General features: G+C 50.2%; 8 protein-coding genes across 8 annotated transcripts; 2 read left to right on the top strand and 6 right to left on the bottom strand.

The window, feature by feature from the left end:
- Positions 1–39: 39 nt before the first annotated feature.
- Positions 40–4,347, bottom strand: pmcA (putative P-type calcium ATPase; the record flags this gene model as incomplete). The annotated part of the gene is made up of 1 exon (XM_057187899.1): positions 40–4,347. The coding sequence occupies one exon, from the start codon at positions 4,345–4,347 to the stop codon at positions 40–42; it is 4,308 nt and encodes a 1,435-aa protein (XP_057039602.1).
- Positions 4,348–6,637: 2,290 nt separating this feature from the next.
- On the bottom strand, positions 6,638–10,037 carry N7518_006971 (nucleoporin Nup84/Nup107 family protein; the record flags this gene model as incomplete). The annotated part of the gene is made up of 6 exons (XM_057187898.1): positions 6,638–7,020; positions 7,073–7,200; positions 7,251–7,572; positions 7,625–9,646; positions 9,696–9,939; positions 9,996–10,037. The coding sequence occupies 6 exons, from the start codon at positions 10,035–10,037 to the stop codon at positions 6,638–6,640; spliced, it is 3,141 nt and encodes a 1,046-aa protein (XP_057039601.1).
- A 400-nt stretch (positions 10,038–10,437) lies between these two features.
- On the bottom strand, positions 10,438–10,859 carry N7518_006970 (uncharacterized protein; the record flags this gene model as incomplete). The annotated part of the gene is made up of 4 exons (XM_057187897.1): positions 10,438–10,616; positions 10,666–10,678; positions 10,754–10,804; positions 10,857–10,859. The coding sequence occupies 4 exons, from the start codon at positions 10,857–10,859 to the stop codon at positions 10,438–10,440; spliced, it is 246 nt and encodes an 81-aa protein (XP_057039600.1).
- Positions 10,860–10,956: 97 nt separating this feature from the next.
- N7518_006969 (SUMO family protein SMT3) lies at positions 10,957–11,636 on the top strand (the record flags this gene model as incomplete). The annotated part of the gene is made up of 3 exons (XM_057187896.1): positions 10,957–11,084; positions 11,280–11,508; positions 11,574–11,636. Coding segments are annotated over 3 exons (420 nt in total), but the record flags the coding sequence as incomplete, so codon positions are not given.
- Positions 11,637–12,353: 717 nt separating this feature from the next.
- Positions 12,354–12,941, bottom strand: N7518_006968 (uncharacterized protein; the record flags this gene model as incomplete). The annotated part of the gene is made up of 1 exon (XM_057187895.1): positions 12,354–12,941. One exon carries the CDS (start codon positions 12,939–12,941, stop codon positions 12,354–12,356), a length of 588 nt encoding a protein of 195 aa, XP_057039598.1.
- Positions 12,942–14,129: 1,188 nt separating this feature from the next.
- Positions 14,130–15,039, top strand: N7518_006967 (RTA1 domain-containing protein; the record flags this gene model as incomplete). Its single annotated transcript, XM_057187894.1, has 3 exons — positions 14,130–14,346; positions 14,413–14,902; positions 14,961–15,039. 3 exons carry the CDS (start codon positions 14,130–14,132, stop codon positions 15,037–15,039), a joined length of 786 nt encoding a protein of 261 aa, XP_057039597.1.
- Positions 15,040–15,518: 479 nt separating this feature from the next.
- N7518_006966 (ATP-grasp fold subdomain 2) lies at positions 15,519–21,066 on the bottom strand (the record flags this gene model as incomplete). Its single annotated transcript, XM_057187893.1, has 13 exons — positions 15,519–15,605; positions 15,658–15,950; positions 16,010–16,044; positions 16,101–16,705; positions 16,757–16,967; positions 17,028–17,410; positions 17,483–17,626; positions 17,694–17,815; positions 17,889–18,081; positions 18,366–18,460; positions 18,537–20,471; positions 20,523–20,552; positions 20,604–21,066. The coding sequence occupies 13 exons, from the start codon at positions 21,064–21,066 to the stop codon at positions 15,519–15,521; spliced, it is 4,596 nt and encodes a 1,531-aa protein (XP_057039596.1).
- Positions 21,067–22,536: 1,470 nt separating this feature from the next.
- N7518_006965 (CAP domain-containing protein) lies at positions 22,537–23,573 on the bottom strand (the record flags this gene model as incomplete). Its single annotated transcript, XM_057187892.1, has 2 exons — positions 22,537–22,879; positions 22,930–23,573. 2 exons carry the CDS (start codon positions 23,571–23,573, stop codon positions 22,537–22,539), a joined length of 987 nt encoding a protein of 328 aa, XP_057039595.1.
- Positions 23,574–23,611: the final 38 nt, after the last annotated feature.

Raw genomic sequence — 23,611 nt, 5'->3', positions numbered from 1 at the left:
AAAGGAGTAGAATATAAGAAAGGCGAGATGGAGATGAGCTCAGACGTGCGACTGACTGAGACTCGATCTCGATCGCTGAGACAAGGACCGACGGCCACGGCTAGAGGGCGCGCGGTCTGGCGGAGCATGCTCGAAGAACGGAATCAGATCCGGGTTCTGACTCGGGGGTGTCTTGGAGTCAGGGGAGTACTCGTTCAGGATACGATCATCGGCAGCGGTGTCTGGGTGGATCTCAATGCCTGGCTCGCGATCAAGGCCACTGTGAGGGCCACCGTTGGTCGGGAAAGTGACTTCTTCGGGCTCCTCGTGGCCTCGCTCGATCGGAGACCATCCGGCAATACTGCCGGCAACGATACCGGCCATGGCAGCGGCGGGTCCGAACGTGGAGTTCGAGCGCGACCGTGTGTTGCGTCTGGAACGAGACTCTGGGGTGGTCAGCTGTGGGCTGCCGTTGTCGTTGTCGTGGTCATTGTCGCCATTCGGCGTGGGTGGCGTGGAGGAATCGCGCGAGCGGGAGCCACTGCGGGACCGAGGGAGAAATTCCTGAGGGTGCTGCAGCTTGTGGCGGAGGTGTCGCAGACGGCCACCGCGGACGCGCTTGAGGAAGGCGAGCTGATCGCGGATCTCTTCCAGGGCAGGGTTCCATTCGTAATTGCGATCCTCGTCTGAAATGACCAATGCGGGACCCTTGTTGCGATTCCAGAAGTGAGGAATAAGTCTCGAGATGAATTCATCCGGAATAAGACGAATGATCACAGCGATGGGTATGGAGATTGCTCCGAGTACAAGACTGACGGCCCACTGCGAGCCTTCGTTAAGACGCTTGACGGAGAAAGCAGCGCCACCAAAGAAGATGATCAAGATTTGACCTCCAATAATGATGATCTGAATACCAATGAACCAACGGTTTCTCAAAATACCTTCCAAAATGTTGAGCTTGTTGTCAATACGACGGGAGTTGTACTGGTTGAAAATCTGCATAAACACGAAAGTGTTGAAGACCACGGTCTGCAAATGACCGCTGTCCCAAGAGAAAATCTTATCTCCGGCGAAATTCAAAACGAAAGTTACAACCAGCTGGTAGATGGACTGTCCAATGATCATCTTCCACATTGTCAGAGTGATGAGGGGATCGGATTTCGACTCGGGTCTGCGGTCAAGCACTGTTGCTGTAGGAGGGTCTGTCGCCAAAGCGAGAGCGGCAAAAGTGTCCATGATCAAATTGACCCACAGCAACTGCACTGCGCTAAGAACTGAGTCCTCACTATCACTAGCGACTGCAGAGACGAAGGTCAGAATGACGGCGGTGATGTTGACAGTGATTTGGAACTGAAGGAACTTCTTCACGGCGTCACAGACGGTGCGACCCCATGCCATAGCCTTAACAATCGATGAGAAGTTGTCATCCATGAGAATAATGTCAGAGGCCTCCTTCGCAACTTCGGTACCAGTGATACCCATTGCAAAACCAACATCGGCATTCTTGAGGGCAGGGGCGTCGTTAGTACCATCTCCAGTGACAGCAACAGTCTCTCCAAGCTTCTTGAGTTGATTGACCAGGATCTTCTTGTCTTCTGGGCTAGAGCGGGCGATGACCTGGAGTCTTGGGATGATTTGGTTCATTTGGCGTGTGCTCAGCTTGCGGAATTTGGGTCCCTCAATGGCGATACCACCAGGTGTGTAGATACCACACTCCTGGGCAATGGCCTTGGCGGTCATAATGTTATCACCAGTCACCATTCTGACAAACACTCCAGCGCGTTGGCATGTATACACTGCCTCGGCAACACCGGCTCGGACAGGATCCTGAATACCGAAGATTCCCAACATTGCCATGTCCTTGAAGATAGGTTCGAAGACTGCCTGGGTATCATCGGTTTCGGAAGTAGGGGCTCCACGAGGCGGCCATTGATCGAAGTCACGGTAAACCAGCGCAATGCATCTGAGAGAGCGGGTGGCGTAAGTGGTCATAATGCTGTCCAGTGCAGTCCTGTTCTCATCGGTAACAGGAGTCTCCGACAGAGTGTCAGTGGGGTCTTGGACGATACGGGTCGACTTGTGGGATAGAATCTCCGCGGCACCCTTGACTAGCATTCGGTATTTTCCATTCTCCAGCTGCGTCACGACTGCCATGCATTTGCGGCCAGAATCGAATGGGAACATCTGGACGACCTTGCCATTTGCTCTCGCTTCGCCAAGGGGCCCCAATCCAAGGTAATCCCTAGCGAAAGTCAAGAGAGCAGTCTCTGTCTTGGATCCAACGTACGTCTTGACTCCATCTGTCTCGCCTTCGAATGCGGTTGAGTTGTAGACAATGGACTTGAGTAGGACATCCTTCACCGACGGTGATAGGCTGGAGACAAAATCCGAGGGAGTGATTTCACTCTGATCATCGGTCGAGACACCAGAATACTTGCCGAACCGAGACGTGGTACCCAACGTCGCAGCCACTGCAGTCATTTTATTCTCCGTCAAGGTTCCAGTTTTGTCCGAGCAAATCGTGGTAGCGTTACCCATAGTCTCGCAGGCTTTGAGGTAGCGAACCAAGTTGTTGTCTTTGAGCATTCGGGTTGTAGCAAAGGCGAGAGCGAGCGTGACAGCCAGTGGCAAGCCTTCAGGCACCGCGACGACGACAATTGTGACAGCAACAATGAAAATCTGCAGGAATGCTTGACCCTTGGCGTCCGGACCACCCTCAATGTCCTTAAGACGAACCAAAAATTTGATGAAGAGAACCACAAACAGCAACAAACCAGAAGCGAGGCCGAGCTTGGCAATGTACTCAGCCAACTTGTTGAGCTTCGTTTGCAAAGGCGTTGTCTCGCCCTCCTCTTGGAGGGACATCATCGTCCGGCCGAGGGTAGCGTGCGTACCGGTAGCAGTGACCACAAACGTGCCGACGCCCTCGGAGACCTTGGCACCAGAAATGATGAAAGGATCCATCTTCTTCAGATCTTCGTTCTGTTCCATTGTTTTGTACACTTCATCGCCGGGGGTTTTGCGGAGAACATCAGACTCGCCCGTAGCCGAAGATTCGTCGCATTTGAGGTCGTAGCCATCAATCAAGATTCCATCAACTGGGACCATATCGCCGGGTTCCAAAAGCATCACATCGCCAACCAAGACGTCGTGGACGGAAATTTCCTCGGTTCGGCCGGATCGTTTTACCTTGACCAGTCGATTCTCTTTCTTTTTGTTGAGTTTTGCAAACTGTTGTTCCTTTTGCCAGTCATTCGCTGCACCGACCACCACCACGATAATAATGGCCACGAGAATGGCCAAACCTTCGACCCATTCGACGCCAGGTTCATCGGGATTTGCTGGGTGGAGCGATTGCGGAATTCCCACAGCAAGTGAAACTATAGCCGCAATGGTCAATAAGATCAACACCTTGTCGTTGTAGGCAATCCATGCTAGCTCCCAGATCGTCTTCAATTTCCTCTCTGGAAGCGTATTATCGCCGTAGATACGTCTGCGATCGACGAAATTTTCTCCGTTGTGCTGCGTTATGACGGAACCCTCGGTCGCGGGTGGCGGTGGTTTAGTCGGAGAGGCAGACTTGGGCATGTTCTTTCCCGAGGCAGGTGTGGTAGGTGTGACCACCTCGTCAAAGCTGACAGTTCCGTCCAGGTTTGTCTCATCCACACTCAAGCCACTTTTTATATCAGTTCGGAGTCCTTTTTCCAGCCCTCGCAGGCCTCCCAACGCATGGAAGGCGCCAAAGCTCTTCGGGTTGAGAAGCTTGTTCAGCTGACCAGGGGAAAAGGCGAACTTGTTATCCTCGACCTCAAATTCGTCTTCGCGGCCGGGGTCTGGGGACAGGGGATCCTCATCGTGAACGCCGTTTGTGGCGGGGCTTTTAGGCGAATCAGATGCTGATTCCTGAGATGATGAGGGCACATATGTGTCGCCGCCGTAGGTGCTTGATGTTTGGTTGGTCTCCTCCGACTCCAACGAATTGCCTCTCGAGCGTGTTCCAGGGACGGAGAGGAAGTTGGAATGTGTCTCGGCCGCCTTCGTCTTGGGCGATGAGATGTTGTGAGGTGAGGTTGGCCGGCTCTCTCGGTCCCGAGCTTCGGAGGATGCATTGGAGCGAATTGAGGCTGTGGAATGCATATCCGTAGAAGAGGCACTGCCATTGCGACTGCCATTGCTCAGCAGTGCGGTTGTATCGGGGGCATGTGCGTTATCGGTGTACATCCGTGATCCTCCCGAGCGGATTTGTAAAGGTGTGTATTCGTTATCCGGGGGGTTCACGGCCGAGGTGTCGATAGTAATAGTCGGCGCGCGCTCCCTGCGCAGGGTTGACGATTGGCCGGGCTCATCTTTTGAGCGTGGGTCGGACATTATGGGAGTGTCTATTCAAGGCGCGATTCACGCGTTGGCACCCGGGTTTGTATATGGGGTCATATGGATCAGGAGGAATAAGTGTCCAGAGAATGATAATAACTCCCTAAACTCCTGAACTCCTAAACTGTCCAGGGTTGAAGATGAGGTAAGGGTGGGAAAAGTGTGAAAGTGTAAAAACAAGCTTGGAAGATAGGAGGCAAGCCCAGGTAATAATCGCCCCCGGACAGACGTCAAGTCAAACCTCTATCCACTCCGGTCGAGAACTTCCTAATGCAATTGATTTACTTTCGTTACTCCGTACGGAGTATTGGCTTTCTTCTTTTTTCTTGTCTTCTCCACTTTGGGGGAAGACCCGCTAGCACAGCCCCTACTGTGATTCTGCAGATGCGATGTAGATATGTGATGTACCCTACTTTATATATGACCTAGACGTGATATTGTACCCTTATAAGAAGGCAGGGGAATTCTCCATGACATTGAGAATATTTCCAGGACATTTCCATGGGTAATCGGATTATGAAGGAGCAAATACCGCAGCGATGCACCAATACCAAGCTATATAGCGTCTGCACTGCCTCATTTGCCAAGACATGAAAACATGCCCGAAATCCCGATTCGGCAAATTAGGGGGGACGGCGAAAAATAAAGAAAAGTATTCAAGGCACGAACTTGGAGAATCTGCATAACTGGAGATCGAATGGGAATAAAAGGAACAGCATCGTACATTAAAGCCCAAACATCCCTTTATGTGTCCGAGCTAGTTGTCTTTTAATATGCCCTTGCCAAAGTGGTGACGTCTCCTATTTATATGATCGCCGTGGACTCCGTACCGGTACGGAGTCCGACGTAGCAGGTCCAAGACTTGTTTTCTTTTGTTTTGATTGCTTTACAATATAAAATCAAACTCTGATTCCCGGAACTTGACGGACCAGATCTCCCTAACTGGTTTGGCCAAGTACGGACATAACCCGCTATTACAGCTCACACCACATACGCCACACTCAGACCACTGATCCTTGCATCGTACGGCATATCAATTGACTATGTTGTACTCTGTATGGAGTCTCTGTATGGAGTATGAACTATGGAGTACGGAGTACGATGTACTAGATTAGCTTCAGATACAAAGCTCAGAACTGTCGCATGGACGTAAAGTAGGTGTAGCTCTATAAATCCGAATCCGGCATATAGCTACGGAGTACGTTATACAATATATACTTCAATAATTTCCCGTCTCTAAGTAACACATAGAACATATAGTTCAGCAAAAGATAACACCGAATCTGAAACCCCCCGAACCGAACTAAACCAACAATCCCAATCCCAATCCCAATTCCAATGCCAACAACCATTTGCCACCTCCCAAACGACAAAAGCCAATCAAACCCAGAAGCCTCAAAAGTTGGGAGCATCCCAACCAACAAATACGGCCTCACCGCCGCCCTTACAACATAACATACCCAGCACCAACCTCCCCCCACCCAACCCCATTTAATATTCCCAGTCTCCGCAACCCCAATCGCAGAAACCCCACTAGCACAACGCATCAACGCCCATGCACGCACGCACCACCCGAAGAGACATACTACTCACGAGCATTCCATTTCAGGCTCGCAATCAAACGCCACCGGTTCCCGTTTGAATCCCGGGCCTTCCACGATAAGACTTTCCTCCTCGCTGGCTTGTTGCATGATATTCGGACCGCGGAGGCCAATATCACCACCAGGCTGGGTTTGAGTACCTCGGCGGCGTGTTGGCATTGTGTGTCTTTGCAGAGTCCATCCTAGCTCTGGTTCGGTGATGGCTCTGTGTGAATGGGTGAGTAAGGCGGACGCTGTCATTCGATACTAGGATTTGTCTCTGGTTTGTAATGTCACGGCTGTGGGACGGTTGCTGCAGCTAGTACGGAATACCGATCTCGGTATATAAATGCTTGATGTTTATAGGTTGATGCTTATAACTATCCGTGAGTATGTCACTACATATTTTCATGTCTATGTTAGGTTTCAAAGCATTGACCTCACTTTATCTTGAACTTTGACTTTAACTTCAATCTCTGTATGTTGTACGAGATGTTTCTCTAAAGCTAATTTCCTTGCTGATATATTGTTGACAAACGATGTCGATGCATTCGTAGATGTCCTATTGACATGTAGCTGTGAAAAAATGAAGTAACCTGTCCCCCTTCCATGTTCGATCCAGTTTCCTTCATATCAAGCCTCGCCGTTAAAATACTAAAACCACTCAAATCCCATGCTAATGTACACAGAACAAATCGCCGCTAGATCTACTGCTCCCGGTTTACGGACGACACGATCCCAAGCCTCTTCTTTTCTTCTTCGGAGATCGTCACATCCCAGATCTTCAATTCCTGGCCCTTTTCGAAGGTGTTGTGGTCCATTGGGGACTTGCGTTGGCTGGAGTCCCGGATAACCAAGGCCTTGCTCGATAAAGCGAGCGCGTCCACAAGCTCGGCCATACGTCGGGACTTTGTAAAGGCACGAGTGATGTGCTCGTAGTTTGCAACCCAGATAGACACAATCATGCAGGATGTCAACAGGTCGTGCCGCTCGAGGGCGTGACTGGCGTAGTACAAGGCGTTGTGCCAATCGAGAATCAGCTCTGGAATGTAGGTCGTCCGAATGTGTTCGAAGTCTTTTTCTTCCTCGGCTATAGAACCAATTAGTCTTGAGATTCCCATGCCGCAACATCAAATACATACCATCGGTAGATATGGGCAGCCAGTCTTCAGCGACCACTGCTCCAACCCATTCCTCTAGAATACTGACGCATTCGTTCATGTCTTGACCCATGTTCTGCAAGGTACCCGAGTCACGTCGACGTTTGGTCCTGGATTGATTAGCTTTGGCAATGAGACGAATAGGGAAGGGAAAACTCACTTGGACATCTGCTCGTGCACCAGTGCGAATTGCTCCACGGCATCAAACCCAAGAGCCAGACTCTCCAGATCTAGAACTCTATGAGCCCTGTAGTATGCCGAAACTAGTGCAATGTTGTTGGAGCCGGAAAGACTTGCGGAAAGACTTCGCCGGTGGAGACTGTTTCTCTTTGATTTAGTGGGGCTAGTTGGTGTAGTTGCCTCTGTCTGTAGCCCTTCTTGTGGAGGCATGGAAATGATGTCGGATCCGAATTTGTCAATCGAGATATCAGCCAACCGAATACGGAAACTCAACTCGCGAGCAGCGGCAAGCTTATCAGCAACTAGTAAAGTCAGTTCGGTTGGATTCAAACACTAGGAGGAACAACAACATACGGAAGAACTTTCGATACAGCCAGGATCCAAGATCGCAAATCTTATCCCACTGTCCATCTATGTAGCGAAGCCACTCTAGACTGCGAATCATCCTGTCATCTTCCGGAGCGACAGAGTTCCCAATCAAGTCGGTCTTGGGTGACACTAATGTCCGGGAACCGTCAGGTCGTCGCAGCACCCTCGAATAGCCAGTGACTCCTCTAGAATGTTCAATCGCAGGGACATGTTCTTTCACCCACGCCCATTGAACATCAAGAACAGTTTCCATGTTAATATGATGTTTCCGTGCGAGTCGAACTTGTTGTATCTTCTCTTGTGGGTCAACAATTTCAATAAGAATCTTAGCTAGAACTTCGTGTCCCATCGGCGCGGGGAGGAGGGAGACGTAAAGTGGGACAAGATGGAATAGACCCCTGTCTTCCAGGTTGGCGATATGCCCAGCCACGATCACTGACGCTGTTTCAACGAAATGGGAATCCACGCGGGCGTATCCCCTTTCACTAGCCACAACGTAGACGTGAGCTGCGATTCTGAGAGCTTCTTCGTCATCGGCAGCTATGAGGAAAGATTCATCTACTGGCTTGCGCACGATCTCTGGAATCACAGAGGTATTCCCGTATTTATCGGCGCTGACTTGAGATACAGCCTGAGCAAGAGCAGTGAAGAATGTATCGTAGCCTTTGCTGAGAATCGTGGCCTGGATGTTGCGGAACGGATTACGCGCTTCGCCGCTAACCCGGTCGTTGCCCTTGAGATATACAAGGAACTTTTGAAGTTCTGCGTGCCCAGCTGGTTCCGGCTTGAATGCCACAGGGGTATTGGGGGAGTGGCTGAGTTTCCGCTGGAATTGTTTGCAGAATCCCTGGTAGCGTGAGAGCACGACACGGTTGAAGTACACGTAAAGGAAGTCGTCCCAGCTGCGGCAGACGCTGGCTGCAGCATCGGTTTCGCCACAAAGCAGGGCGTAGACTGCTCGCTGAAATTCATCGGTATTTGGGTCGCGTGTTAGCGCAGAACAAGCGGTGCGCCATGAATCTTGAGCTCGACTGTTCATCAAACGTGTGTGGCCATCGTCAGATGGGTATCGAGTACTTGCTGACTTGGGATCCACACTAGAGCCGCACATGCTGACGGCCCTCCATCCTTCCAGACGACTCTCTGCCCATTCGCGAATCTTAGTCCAGTTTTCGCCCTGTCTGAGCATCTTCCAGCAAGTTATCCAGGTGGCGCGCTCGAAGAATTCGTCCTCCTTCTCTAAACCGTGCTTCTGACGAGTGAGAGCATCGGGATCGAGCTGAGTGACGAGCGGTTTTTGATCGCCTTTGCTCAGAAGCGAGCGCGAGATGCCCGGGTCATTGGGTTCGAGGGGCTGTGGCCAAGCGCGCAGACGTTTGTGACCCTTGATCGATTCTTTGGTATAAAGCCAACCGGTTGTCCACAATCCTTGGCCCCTTCGCGATTGTTCTTCCATTTCCGTGATCAGGGTGTCAAACTGTTGGCTTCCGGTCTTAGATGTCTCTTCTAACCATCGCATTGCAACCACGCACTCAAGGCCATATTGGTCAGCATTAAGGAACTCTTCCCAAATCTCGCGATCGGTTGAGTAGCGGTGAAGGTTCTGGAAAGCTGTCTGTCGTCCTGCCTTGTAACTAGCCCGGCTAGAGGGGTCGTCAATGCTGATCAGGTTGAGCAGGAGGCGCCAAGTGTCGGCCTCAAGTTGCAATCGCCGTATCTCCTCGTAGCTTTTGTGCTCTTGCGACCCGCTCGATCGGAAGCCTGTCTTTGTCCGGTCCACGATTTGTTGGGTCTGGATTTCCTTGATCGCATTGTTCGCAATGTCGCGGTAGCTCTGTACAAGCTTGTAAGCTGCCTGGGCGCTGTTGAAATCGTCGGTTGAATTGGCGCGCTTGAACTGATCTAGCTTATCGGCGAATGCTTCGATCTGGCGAGTGACGCGGTCAGCTGTCCGGCGAAGGGGGTGCAGTGCCTCCTGGGCGCCTGCCGCGGTGAACAGCGGGGTGTCTGGGACAGAGTTTAGTAAATGCGATCTAGACATAGATCTTGAGCTAACCTTGAGATTTGCCCGACACGCCAAAGACAGACGGCTCATCAGAAATATCGGACCCGGTGTCCGATACGGTGTCGCCCTCTGTATCTCCGTCCATGTCCTCATCTTGGTCTTCCGATTGGTCTTCCGACTGATCTTCCGATTGATCTTCCGATTCTTGTTCCTCATCCTCCAATTCTTCATCGTCATCGAAAGATTGTTGCGAATCATCGTCAATGGTGATGACCTCAGTTTGGCGCTGGGCAACCTACACAAAGGATTAGCACATAAACAAACAGCCAAGATGAAGGATAACGAACTCACCGGTGTGAATGACCCGGCGGCCGATCGAGTTAAAGGCGCCATGATGGGAGACTTGGTTAGAAGGGAGGAGAGAGGAGCTCTGTGGAATAAGTTGTGTTTGTCTCTTTTGGTTTTCGTGACTGACTAACCCGAACGGGACTAGCGGCAACCCCCGAAGCTATTTCAACGAATTTTCGCCCGCGCACTTCTCTTCTTCTTTTCTTTTCTTCTCTAATGTCTATAGGCTTTCATTAGAGTCTCGGTATGAAAACTCAATTTTCGTACAGGTCCATGAGGCCTCTTTGCGTGCTCACGATTGTCTTATAATAAATGCAGTTCTTCAATTAGCCTGGTTTCCTCCATATGGAAACTCAGACCGCAAAGGAATTGTGACATCCTCCATCTTCAACATGGGTCACTTGAAATTGAAATTTAAAGAAGCAAACGTAATAGCTTTACTACTTTACTTCCCTGCTGCTTGAGCTCGTTGCTTCATCTTCAACTTCAGCAAGTTTGCTTTCGGGCAGCTGACGGTAGACGCTTGGTCACCTTGCTGTTGGTAGAAGGCATTGCAGCACTCATATAAAGCATCAATTTGTGCCTGGCATCTGTCCTCATTGAAGGAGTTTTTCTGCAAGCAATCTAGCTTGGTTAGACCTTTGTGTCAACATGCTTTGAATTGGAAAAATACCTTGAATGGCGCACTGTTAGGGAGTCAGTAAGAGCTAGCAACACCATCCAGGCACTCTAAATGGACGCTTTCAGATATGGACACATACAGCACGCGGATGGCAGGGTTGATCGTGCGACAGATCTTGCTTTAAATTACCCTAAAAGGATCTCAGCATCTAGCCAATATGTCCACAGTGACACTTTTCATACCATAATGCAAGTATCAAAGACCGTACTCTGTACAAAGCGTTGTAGACACACTGTTCCTCGGAAGTGACGAAAGTGATAGAAGAGCCAAACGCAAAATAGATTCTCCGCCTTCAGACCGTGGGGCGAGTGTGCTATTCTGCCGTCGCCGCTGATCTCTCTTCTTCCTCTCTTTTCTAACCACCCTTTCCACAACCTTCACTATCGCGCTTCTGAGCTTTCGTCGTCTAGGTGAGTACCCCGTACTTCAGTTGTGCCCTAAAATCGCGTTGAAATCGCATCTAACCCTCCTTTTTGAACTCTTCAGACATAATTCAAAGCCCCGCTCAAAGAGGTTTCTAAACTCGCTCTCGCTCCTATCATTGTAAGCATTCTTCCTCGTTGACATCCTGGCTTCATAAGAAGTAGCCGTTGAACGAAATCCAGACTCCGACAGTTATTCATCATGTCCGACAAAGAAGGCGCTGCTCCTCCCACCGAGCACCTGAACATCAAGGTGACCGATAACAACAACGAGGTGTTCTTCAAGATTAAGCGCACAACGCAGCTGAAAAAGCTCATGGATGCCTTCTGCGAGCGCCAGGGCAAGCAAATGTCCACTGTTCGGTTCCTTTTCGACGGCACCAGGGTTCGCCCCGAAGATTCGCCCGACACTGTACGGCCATTCCCTTCTTTCGTTATTTATTAGTATCTAGAAAATTTGAAACTAACTTCAAATAGCTCGATATGGCAGATGGTGATACCTTGGAGGTGCACCAAGAGCAAATCGGAGGAGGTTGCTAGACGACAAGCCCTGTATGCTAGATTCGCACTTCCCGACGGAACCGAGGCTACTGGAGCGACATACGTTGGGGGATACGCTAGGGCTGCTGGCTAGCGGTGGACAGAGGATCCTCATTGACGGCCCATGGGCGAAGCGGCGGCGTTCATACTGCTTTTTTTCTTATGAATGATGATTATCAAAAGCCCTTCAGTCTTCTCTGCAGACTTTGAGGGTGCTTTCGCTATGTTATGTTTTCCTCGAGGTCAACCGACCGCATCGCGTAGACATAGGTAGTCTCATTTTGGTCCGAGGCTTTGTATTTGAACCTGGGAGAGAGAAACCAGGACTTGTGCCAAATTAATGAAGACTTTCTCCTGGGAGGGGCCTGTTTCATCCGTTAGTTTAGATGGTTTGCGGGGTCTCAATTTAGACTGCGCATACACTTACTAGGCCCTGCTATTACCAGTGATCGCCTTGTAACGCGGTTACCAGGCAATCAAATCTAGGGCTAAAGAACCGCGCAGTTGTCTCCCCATGATCAGTTGATCGACCACATGTGTTCTTCGTGGGATATTAAAGTGCAAGATAACCACACACAAAGCAATAAAGAGACGCCCATTCATCGCCCATGATAATCCGTCACACAGAGAGAAGACATAAACAATCCAATTCAACAAATATACACATGCATAGAGAGCAAATCGCCTAATAACCCCAGAAATGCACCCCAAAGCGATCTAACTGCTCCAAATAGAAGCCTTCATCTTCTCCTCCTCCTCCTTAGCCTTAGCCTTCTCCTCACGCTCGCGATTCCGCCTCCGGATTTCCTGCTCCTTAATCGAGCGGTCATAAGCGCGCTGCTGCTCCGTCCGCTTCGGAGCGCGGATCCCCAACGCACCGGCAATCAACCGCTCCGCAACGGCAGTCTGCTTCTCCGGTCGACGGGTCGGGGGGCCCTTCGCCGAAGCAGGAGAAGCAGCTCTCGCCGTCCACGGGTTGGAGGTCTGCGGGGAGATAGGTGTCGGCGGGGGACCCAGCGGTCCCTCAGCGCTGATGCTTGGAGAGAGCAGCTGGGAAGCGTATTCGTCGCGGGATTCGGCTTCCTCGCTTTCCGAGGCAGAGAGGTCTGCTTCGTCTTCCCAGGAGTCTGCGACGGGTTTGCGGTGTATTTTGGGGTTGGGCTTGGGCTTTGAGGTCACGGCTGCTGCTGGAAGTTTTTTCACGTTTGGTCGGGAGATGTCTCGCACTGGGCCCTTTTCGCCTATGGACAGGTTGCGGAGTGTGGATTCGAGTTCGGCGCTGGCGCTGGCGCTTGGATCAGACATTGGCACGTGGGGTTCGGGTGTAACGGGCGATAAATATACAAAGAGTGTAGTGGTAATGGTCAACCAGAGTATTTAATATACACTTCAATTTAAGGATGATTTGTGCAGGCTCGAAATAGAACGAATGGCGTCAGTGCCGGTGGCATCCCTGGTCGATCGTGGAGAACAAAGAAGGGCTAGACCTTTCGGGTTCGGCTGCCTCAGGATAGTCAGGCATCAATAGAGTCTTTTTTCTATTTATATTTCCGGGATAGTAGATCAGTTATATTGAATTCGTAATGTCTTCGGTGGATTTATCAAGTACATGATGCTAACATTCAACCCCTGACGTTGGAAACATCGAAGCTAGCAAAAGAAACCGACTTATAGATCATCTAGGAGCATCAAACTATTGCAACCTGCATCAGAAGAAGTTATAGGGTAGTAGGAGTAATAAAGTGCATAATAAAACATTGAAACCCTGATTAGCATCATTTTAGATACTTCGATATTCTATAGATCCTTTACTCCCAGGTACCAACCATCATCGTTCTTTTCCAAATACTACACCCGGGAAAAATCACCCAAGTGAGGCCGTTGCTGAAGAATTGGGTCTGGTGAAAAGAAGATGGGTTTTCCAAGATCATATCAACGATACCATCGGGTCGTCGCCGAGTCCTCCCCGGTATAACAACAAAGAAGGTTGGGACGTACAACTGTAGGACTAAGACGAGGATCTGAGCACAACCCATGCCATTGACGCTAGGCTTTAAAAGAAAGAAAAAAAAATCATGATAAGCATATATCTTTGGTCAGGTCTTACCACGATCTCGGTTGAAGCTCTCTGTAGTGTAGTGTTCGGGTATACCTCAACTGGCATCTCTGGCAGGTATATACTGTTGAATAGGAATTTTAATTAAGTAGTGTGAAAATATAACAACCTACGGCGTGTTTTGGGATTTGACTAGTAAGTATTCAATGAAGGCCACCGACCATGGCTTTCATGCAAAGCCGATCTGTGGCCGAGAAATTTTGGCAACAGCGGTCTCTCAAAGAAAAATATATGCAAGAATGATGCATGTAAATCTATGTCTATATATATCTTTCTTTGACACACAGTAATATCGAGAGAGTAAAGAAGGTAGCTTTTCTTCGTGACTTCTATACGGAGTATCTCCGATCATATCACTTGTCCTCTATGCTAGAATCATGGTTGAAATCCGCGCTGCAGCCAAATGCACGGAGGTGACTCCTCAATGTCCAGTCGAGGGCACCATCTACGGCTACGCACCTGATCTTGTATTCAGCGTTGAGTTCTGTTTGATATTCGGTGCTTGTTCTCTGATACAGCTCGGCCAGATGATCAGATGGCGCCTTTGGTCTTTTAGTATTGCCGTGATTCTCGGTTCTTCGACTGAGGTTATTGGTAAGTCATACTGAAACTCCATGGGAATGACTGGTGACTGCCCAGAGAATACTGATAAACAAACAGGCTATTTTGGTCGTATATTGTTGAACCAGAACCCATATTCATCTGCCGGCTTCAAGACGCAGATTTGCACTTTGACACTGGCACCCGCTTTCTGGTCGGCGGCTATATACCTCACGCTGAAGCATGCAGTGAACGTTCTGGGGCAACAACACTCGGCACTGAGGGCGAAGTGGTATCCCTACCTCTTTGTCACCTGCGATACCGTTTCGTTGATTCTCCAAGGCGCTGGCGGTGGGCTTGCGGCAGCAGCTAAAACAACCAAAGCTAGTGATATGGGCAGCAATGTCATGCTGGCCGGGATTGTTTGGCAAGTGGTCACCTTGACGATATTTGGGGTGATGTCGGGCCACTTTCTTCTCCGTATAAAGAACGCCCCGAAAGATGGATTGACGGTTGAGGCCAGAAAAGTCTGGAACAGCCGCAATTTCTGGGTATTCTTTTGGGGTATCTTTGTGTCATTCATAACAACTTATGTCCGTTGTGTGTATCGGTAAGTCACCCGTGATACTATCTTGATATCTGCTGAGTACTGATATTGGAGTGTCTAGCATCGCGGAAATGGCTGGTGGGTGGAAAAATCACATAATGCAGAACGAACTTGATTTTACTATCCTTGAATCGATGTAAGTCGAACTTTGACAACACAAATTGGAAGCATTTGAAAGCTGATGGATCCTAGAATGTGTTCTGTCTCTGTGATAGCCCTATGTATCACCCCTCCTGGGTATTTCTTCCCGCAAATGCGTGGAGATTACACTAAATCAGTGAAAGAAGTGGATGTGAAGGAAATGAAGGAAGTGAAAGATGTGAAGGTCTCTATTTCACTGTGGCCAGAGCCACCACGCTATCGGGAATTTATTTGATTCTGGTGGATTTACATTGTCTTTTGCCTACCTAGATGGTTGTATATTAATGAGTGAGTTGCTTTCAGGATGATTTCGGATCTGGATATAGAGGCTTAGTAGACGTTGTTTCTCAAGAGGAATCTGAGTATGAAAGTGACATCAGAGAATATATATTTATAAATCGTTGTATTAGATTGAAACAGAGATCTAAGCCGATATATTCTATCTAGTATGGCCACATACACTTCGAATGTAAAGCAACTATTGCCCCTTAGCCAATGCAATAACCTTCTTTGCAGCCTCCTCGAATCCATCAAATGCATGCAAAGGAAGGCCACTCTCCGCAATCTACAAATACTCAAGTTAGCCAACGGTAGCGGCTATTCAGATCAATGCTTACCATCTTCTGCCCCAGTTCCTCATTCGTACCTCGCAGTCGCACAACCACTGGAACCTTCATATTCAAATCCCGGAAAGCCAAGATAATGCCCTCAGCAATCATGTCGCAGCGAGTCAGTCCGCCAAAGATATTGACAAAGACGGCTTTGACGCGCGTGTCAGAGCAAATTACGCGGAATGACGCCTTGACTGTCTCCGAAGTAGCTTTGCCACCGGTGTCGAGGAAATTCGCGCAGTGGCCGCCGTGGATAGTGAGAGCGTCGACCGTGTTCATGGCAAGGCCGGCTCCATTGACTGCGCGATATTGTGAGCGAACACCCTTTCCCGACTAAGGAATAGACTAGAATACATACCGAGTGTGCCAATATTGCCTTCGCCTTCCAATCTGCTGTATGTCAGCAAAGATACAGACAACTAGGGAGTCATGGATGTGCTACTACATACTTGACGTAAACAATTCCGTCCTTTTCGGCTTCAACCTCCTCCGCGACCTCTTCGGATATATTCCGCAGTTTATGGATATCTTCCTGTCGGCCCGAGCTACGGAATGCAGCATCGTCGAAGCCAAAACGTGCACCCTGGACCTCCAAAACATCATCGGGGGAGATGCCAATTTGCGTCTCTAGCGTGAAGGCCTCTTTTTCCTTGTAAATTTCCCAAAGGGCTTGCAGAATGCCTTCAAGCTGCTTGTGAGCAGAGGCTGGGAGACCCAACTGCTCGGCAACAGCCGCGATAATGGAGGTTTCGAACTTGGTCTGATTGTAAGGGAACGGGAATTTCTGCGACTGAGCCGGGCTAAAGTCGGAAGTCGCCGAGGCAATAATGCACGGCGATAAAGCTGTTCGGTCGACTGCAATGGAAACAGAAATAGGACTATCAGAGCTAGAAGCCGACTCATTGACAGGGACGGATTTCTGCTTGAGGATGTCGAATGCCTGGAACTGCTTGATGTACAGATTACGCTTGTGTTCAGCTGTCGATCTCGAGATTGGCGTAACTCGTCTCATAGTATGAAAGCCACGTTTTTGTGAGCTAGTTCCAGACATTGGCTATGAGTAGTTAGTATAGCTCAGATCGGATTAGAAAAGAAACATACTCACACTTATACCCGGCCGGTTAGACTGGTTCGCAAACAAAGTCTTCATTCCTTCGCCGAACTTCTCAGGATGATTAACCATGACCGCGCCAGCACGTTCAAGCGCCCGATACTTAGTTTCTGCATCAGGTTCCCCAGGCGCAGCCCAAGCACCAGCATGTCCCATAACCCGCCCAGGAGGTGCTTCCAACCCACCAACAAGAGCCATAATAGGCCTATCCAATCTCAATTAGCATTACATCCAGAAAACCCAGAAACAAGATACAACAACTTACTTAGGATCCACAGTTCTCCGTCGATAATCCTCAATCCACTCCGCAGCATCCATCTCCGCCGTACCCCCAATCTCCCCAACCAAGATAATACCCCGAGTATCAGGATCATCCTCAAAGAGATTAAGGGCATCGACAAAGTTCGTGCCCGCCAGCACGTCACCGCCCATACTAATACAAAGACTTTGACCAAGTCCAGCCCGCGTCGTCGACGCAACAGTCTCATAGCTTAATGTCCCAGATTTAGCCACGATACCGACATTGCCCGGCGCGAAGCATGGCAATGGCTGGAAGCCGATTCGGCATTTGCCGATGGCGGATATAATGCCTGGACAGTTTGCGCCGACTAGACGGGTCTTGGATTGCGTTTGTAGCATGGAGTGGATCTGTATGTAATACGGTTAATGGAAAGAGCTCTTCGATGATTCCTAACAAGATTAACTGTGAGTAGGTCATACCCGAAGGATGTCGTGGATGGGCACATGCTCAGCTACAGCCACGACGAGTGGGATTTCTGCTTCGATGGCTTCTTCGATGGCTTTGGCGGTTTGATTTCCTGGGACATAGATCGCAGATGCGTCAGGCTTTGCCTGTTCTCGGGCCTAGTGTGCTTGCTCGTTAGTCAAATTACAATCTTCCCGGGAGAACAAATTAGTTCAACCCTCGTACCGCTCTGACAGATGGGAAGACAGGTAAACCTAGATGTTCGCCTTCGACCCCAGGCTTGACGCCTCCCACGATCTTAGTGCCCCATTCAAGAGACTCCTTGGCATTGGCAGTCGCCTGTCTTCCTGCGGCGGAGATTAGTATTCCATGTCATTCATTGCGGGACTCGGCTCAATTATAACAAACGGGAATAATTACCTGTAAACCCCTGGTACAATACCCTGGTATGGGCGCCAATCTTGAGATTCGGTAAAGTGTCCGCATAACTGGCCGTGCGGGGGGTGGTTGTAAAGCGCCTTGTTAGGGATGCCCGCAACTGGGGCGCCCGTTTATGTACGGCGTGCAGAGTCATAGCGTTCATGGAATACACATGCAGATTGGCGCAATGCTTCTATAGTCGGAGGAAGATTATATACAATGTCAACTTCGAAATCAATCAAGTCAAGAAAGGCTACTGAGCCAAGTCGGCTATAATCCGGTGTCGGAGCTTTCCCCACATTTGCCGAGGAAGTTGGCCCTTTCAAGCTTTTTTATACTTCGCGTCTTCGCACATGAGATGGATATGGGGTAAATATAAATTCATACGTCGTTTTCGTCTGATTGAACTACCTAGATACGACTTCCTTCTCGAACTCTGCACAATCAATAATCATTAAGATGAAGCTTCTTCCCCACAAATCTCCGCCTAACAGATTTCTCCCCGCGTTGTTCCCGTTCCGCACTGAGACCCTTGAGCGCATGGAGAAGCATACCAGCATCGAAGAAACCATCTAGTAAGATATAAGTTAGCAAAGAGTCGCAATATAAGAACCAGCAACCAAAGGCGCAAAAGAGTCAAAAACTTACATCCTCCCATACCATCATCCTCCATATAGCTACTCTCAGCAGCAGAAGTAGGTGTCTCAACACCCCCACCTCTTACAAGTCGACCGCGACGATTCGTCTCCGCCTGCAAGCTCTCCGCAAACGCCTCAGTCTCTCTCGCGCGACTAGTGCGCGGACTCGTCGCCTTGCGATTGGTCGCGCGCAGCAACTTCCGAATCTCAAACAGATACGTCTCGAGCGTGTGCATGAGACGCGACGTCTGTCTGTGCTTGGAGCTCGCGCAGATCGAGATCGAATCGTCCTTGATGATATAGCCAATACCGAAGCCGTCGGCTGACGTAGGGCCGAAGCCGAAGTGGCGCAGACAAGGGTTTCCACAGTTTGAGGTCGACAGTATAGTGGTATTGATCTTGTCCCAGCCGGCATCGGCGAAGATTGCGGGCGTTGGCGCCGTTACTGTGCGGTAGCCGCGTGTGCTGCTTCCCTGTGAAGAGAAACCGTCGTCTGAAGGGGAGGAGGAGGAGAGCTTCGGTGATTCGGGACACTGGCTTTGGGTTTGGGATTGTGTTTCGCCAGGGCTGGAGTACCCGCCGGTTGAGCTGGTGTCCGGGAAGAGACCTTCGTCGAAGGAGCGCTGCCAGAGGCAGTAGAGGGCGTAGAGGTGACGGTCCGGGCCCTGGCCCTTTGAACAGTCCTTGGTGGCGGCGCTGTGTTTTTGGCATGCGATGCGGAGGGCATCGACCTTTTGTTCGGCGGCATTCTCGCCCCAGAATGCGGTGACAAAGTCTATGCATTCGGGACTTACGGTGCGGATGGCTTCTGTGCGTCCGTGCAGGAACATCTTTGTCATGGCTGGTTCGTAGGTGTTCTCAGCTCGGCCGTAGAGGCCGTAGTAGGCGGCTTGGAAGGCCATCTGGATGAATGCATCCGGAGAGAAGCCCATTGAAGTGATGAAGTTCTTGCCAAAGCATTCGAAGTCCAGGACTTGGATTTCGTGTTGGCAGAGCAGGTCGGATAGATGTGATTCGGCGAAGCGGAGCGCAATGTTAAGCTCGGGTGTCATGTCCCATTCTAATTTGCGCGGTGTCGTGCTGACATTTCCGAAACTGTGTGGGTCGCGCTTCGCAGGGTCGGGACTGCTGGTTGCCCATAGGCTTGGGGATTGCCCGTTGATGGTCTTTGCGAAGCGGAGGATGGTGTCGGTGTACACGTCGCTGGCAAAGCGTAGCACCGTGTGGCCATCCACACCGGTATGCTCGAAATTGATACCGGCACTGCCGTTCTTGCAAACGATGATTTGCAGCTTGTCATACCAACGGTTGGTACAGGTTCCAACCTGCACACCCTTGACGACTTCGCATGTGCCACAAAGCATGTTAGTACAAAGATCGGCCATGGAGGCTGGCTCCGTGGCGTCTAGACATAGGATAAAGAGCGCGGTATCGACAATGTTCAAACACTCCGCGTTGTTAGATCTGCGATCTTTGGTCATGATATCACGTAGGCCCGACCAAACTTTCCGGTTCTCGGTGCTGAGTACACCCACAGCACCCTTGGCAGCCTCGTGAAGAGGAGTCTGAGTCGCGTCCTCAACGATTACCTCCAGGTTAAGCGAGATATCTTTCTCACTCATGATCAAATCACTATTGTCGTCCAAGACGTCAAACCAGTAGAACTGGCCCCGAGCCATAACAACTATGTGTTTAGCCGAGGGGTCCTGGCTAATTACGCAGCCATTTTCGGTAGGCAGACGTGCGGTTCCAAAAAGCCGGGAGTACTGATACATGCAAAGGGGCGTTCCCCGCACGGTATCAGGAGGCAACTCCTCTCGACGCACAGCCCGAACAAACGCCAATGATGAGACGGCCAGTGATGCAGCTCGAGTCACCTGGTGATTTCTGGCGGGAGTTGGGTCGTCCTCCAAAAGGAAGAATGGATTGAGGTTCAAAACAACAGCTGCGAATGTTAGATGACTGCAAAAAGTTCTTCACAGGAAATCCAACTTACGATTATCGAAATTCAAATAAGAATCATACCCTAGAAAAGGATCAGCCAACATCCCATCCAACACTTATTCTGAAGACTTACAGAATTGCTCAATATAGCTGGTCTTTGAGCTAGCATAAGCCTTCAGCCGCTCTTGCAGAATAGGGCCCTCATTCTTTAAAAAGTCCCGAACAGCAGCCTTGGTATCTTCATGATCACGCGGGGTTTGCAAGCCCTGCAGAGTCTCTAGGTACCTGCGACAGGTATCCTCCAGATTAGGAATAGGAAGTTTAGGCAGCGAGTCCTGGTTTGCAAAAGTCAAGCCCTGGCTCTTGGGCTCAGCAATCTCCGCGGAGGGCTGTTCAGAAGAGATATTTGCTCTCATGACTGTCTGGCCCTGGGAGTCAGGCCCGGACTTCTTGCTTTTGCCGGTGTCCATAGAATCACTGGATGAATTGGGGTCGGCGTCCGTAGAATCACCAAGTGGTTTGGGATCGGTGTCCAAAGAATCACCAAGCGGTTTGGGGGCTGTGAAGAATCGGACTGCCATTGAGGAGTAAGACATAGTGTTAGATGTGTTCAGATTCTCGGAAGATAAAATCAGGCGTAGCGACTAGCGAGGAAAGTGGGAATTGACAGGAGGCGTAAGGCTGTGCGGTAGAAGTAGTGGCAGTCTTGGAGGCAGTAAGATGGCATTGGAACTATGTCATGCGCAGAATGGATGCGGGCAAGGGACAAGAGGACAAGAAGAAGATCACGTAGAGGGGGAGAAATTCAAGTGGCGAGAGAGAGGGAGAGAGTCTGGTAATTTTATATAGGCGTGCGGGATTATAGAATCATCTCGACGGTGGATCCACCTCGGGCCTAAGGGGAAAAGGAAAAGAAACACCGACTGAGCCATGTACTTACAGAGCAATGTACGATAGTGCAAATGGTCTGAAACCGAAATGCGGGTTTGTGTGACCGGGTAATACGGAGGGAGAGCGGAATGATAGCGCCGGAGAAACGGATGAGTTTTCTGCTATGCCGCCAGATGTTAAATTATTGCCAAGAAAAGGACCACTGTGGACAAGTAGGTTATGGGTGCTACAGAGTCCCTTTATATGGGAGACTCTGAGAGTTTGTCCCATGTAGACATCGCATCTTGAGGCGTTTCCATGGAGGATGGCGGGTGAGATAGGTTTGTCTTGGGGAGGATACCCCTCACCCCGTGGGGGAATTCAAGGGGAAATGATAGGTGGGATGCGGGATAGACCAGGCTAAGAACTTACTTCCAAGGTTAATGTCAATCACGAACCCTGCACGTCGGCGCAGGCGTCTCGGCTCGGGATTAAAGATGTACAAAGCGTGCCGTTGAGGGTGAGAGGTTTAAGGTGAATAGTCCTTCAATAAAGATAAAATGAATTATCGGCAAGAAGAAGTTCACTTATACCGCCACAGTTCCTCGGACTTTTGAAGTATACCGAAAGCGCTCTTTTCTTCATGTACCAATGACGTTTCGGGCGAAGGGACCGGTCATGCGGGGGAGTGGGGGTCACGTGGACACTACGTCATGGGGCTAAAAAGAACATCCAAGAACGTACAAAAGGACATACAGAACAAAATTGGGAAAATCTTACAATTTCGTGGGTGGGCATGTTGAAATAACTTCATGATACGCTGGGGTTGTACACAGTACATCACGCTCGAAAAATAAAAAGATGACGCCAGAGATTTTGTTATCCACAGGATGAGCCGCGACACAGGAGTGGCGGAAGACAAGGAGTCCAAAAATATTCACAATGGAACAATAATATCTGCATTGCCATGGGTCCTCCAAAATAGAAGGACGAAGCACGCTTGCATACATACAGTATGGGTCACCGATCGAGGCAGGACATGCAAATGACGAAGAAGGTAAAGACAAGAAGATAAATCCACAACACAAATCGAATAGGAGACATATTGTTCCGAAGAACAGGATGGATTTAGATCACCACATAAGAATATCAGATGTGGCATTCTCAAATCAACACCTTTATATATTCCGAGACGTTTATGAAGTGGGCTTCAAGACGTTGTCGGCATACTCGCCGGCGTAGTTACCAGGGGAGCCATAGTTGCAGACAGTGTAAGGCGCGGCGCTGCCAACATTGCCCAAGTCAGAGCAGCTAACGGTGGCGCAACCAACTTGAGTGGTAGCTTTCCAGACGATCTGAGTGAAGTGGCCCCACTTCTCGAAGTTAGTCATATCAGGGTTGGCCTCACCGTAGAGGTTGGCGAAGTATGGCGCCTCATCGGTGTACATCATTCCGCTGATAATCTTCTCGCCGACCTCTGCCGCGTCGTAACCGTAGGCGATGTTCTGGCCGTAGTCTCCGCTGGCGGACACGATGGAACTAGCCACGTTAGGATGATTGTTTCTCAAGCAAAACAGAGGAATACTTACGTGTCGTGTCCGTACACGCAACGAGAGGCGAGGGTGTTGGCAGCTCCGGCGAGGTCATCGGACCAGGTCAGATCGCCTACAGAGTGCTCGCTACGGTGGATGTTGTGGTAGTACAGAATGGACTCCTGGTAGGAGTCGGTAGAGCTGGAGGTGGCAGCAGCGGCGGTGGTCGAGGTTGCCGAAGAGGTCGCGACGGAGGTGGTAGCAGCGGCGGTGGTGGTCGGGGCGACGGTGGCCGGAGCTTCCGAAGAGGTAGCGACGGAGGTAGCCGAGGAGGTCACGGCCACGATTTCAGCCTCAGTAGTCGAAGACGGGACGATCGAAGAGGTGGTCGAAGACGAGGTTGAGCTGGTCGCGCTACTGGGTTCCACAGCCTCAACCCCGGCAGCAGTAGTAGTCGAAGCCGCAGCAGGGGCAGACTCGACCTCCTTCCTGGAAACATCGACAGTGGGATGGGCGGCGTTGGCGGTCTTGGTGGACTGCTTGACCAAAACAGCAGTGTTGAGGGTGCTGGTGCTGGTGGGCCACTGGGTGATGGTTTCGGTGACGGTGGTGGTAGTCCACTCAGTCACGTAAACCTCCTTCTCAATAACTCTGGCACAAGTGCCGACCGCCAAGGCGGCAACGATGACAGCAGAACGCATTGTAGGATTTCAGACAACGAAACTTCTCCAGGAAGTTT

The sequence above is a fragment of the Penicillium psychrosexuale genome, assembly GCF_028828465.1.
Source record: "Penicillium psychrosexuale strain IBT 29551 chromosome Unknown utg000004l, whole genome shotgun sequence".
NCBI classification, from domain to species: Eukaryota; Fungi; Ascomycota; class Eurotiomycetes; order Eurotiales; family Aspergillaceae; genus Penicillium; species Penicillium psychrosexuale.
Note: the sequence above shows the minus strand (reverse complement) of the source record. Positions and strands in the feature narration are given on the sequence as shown.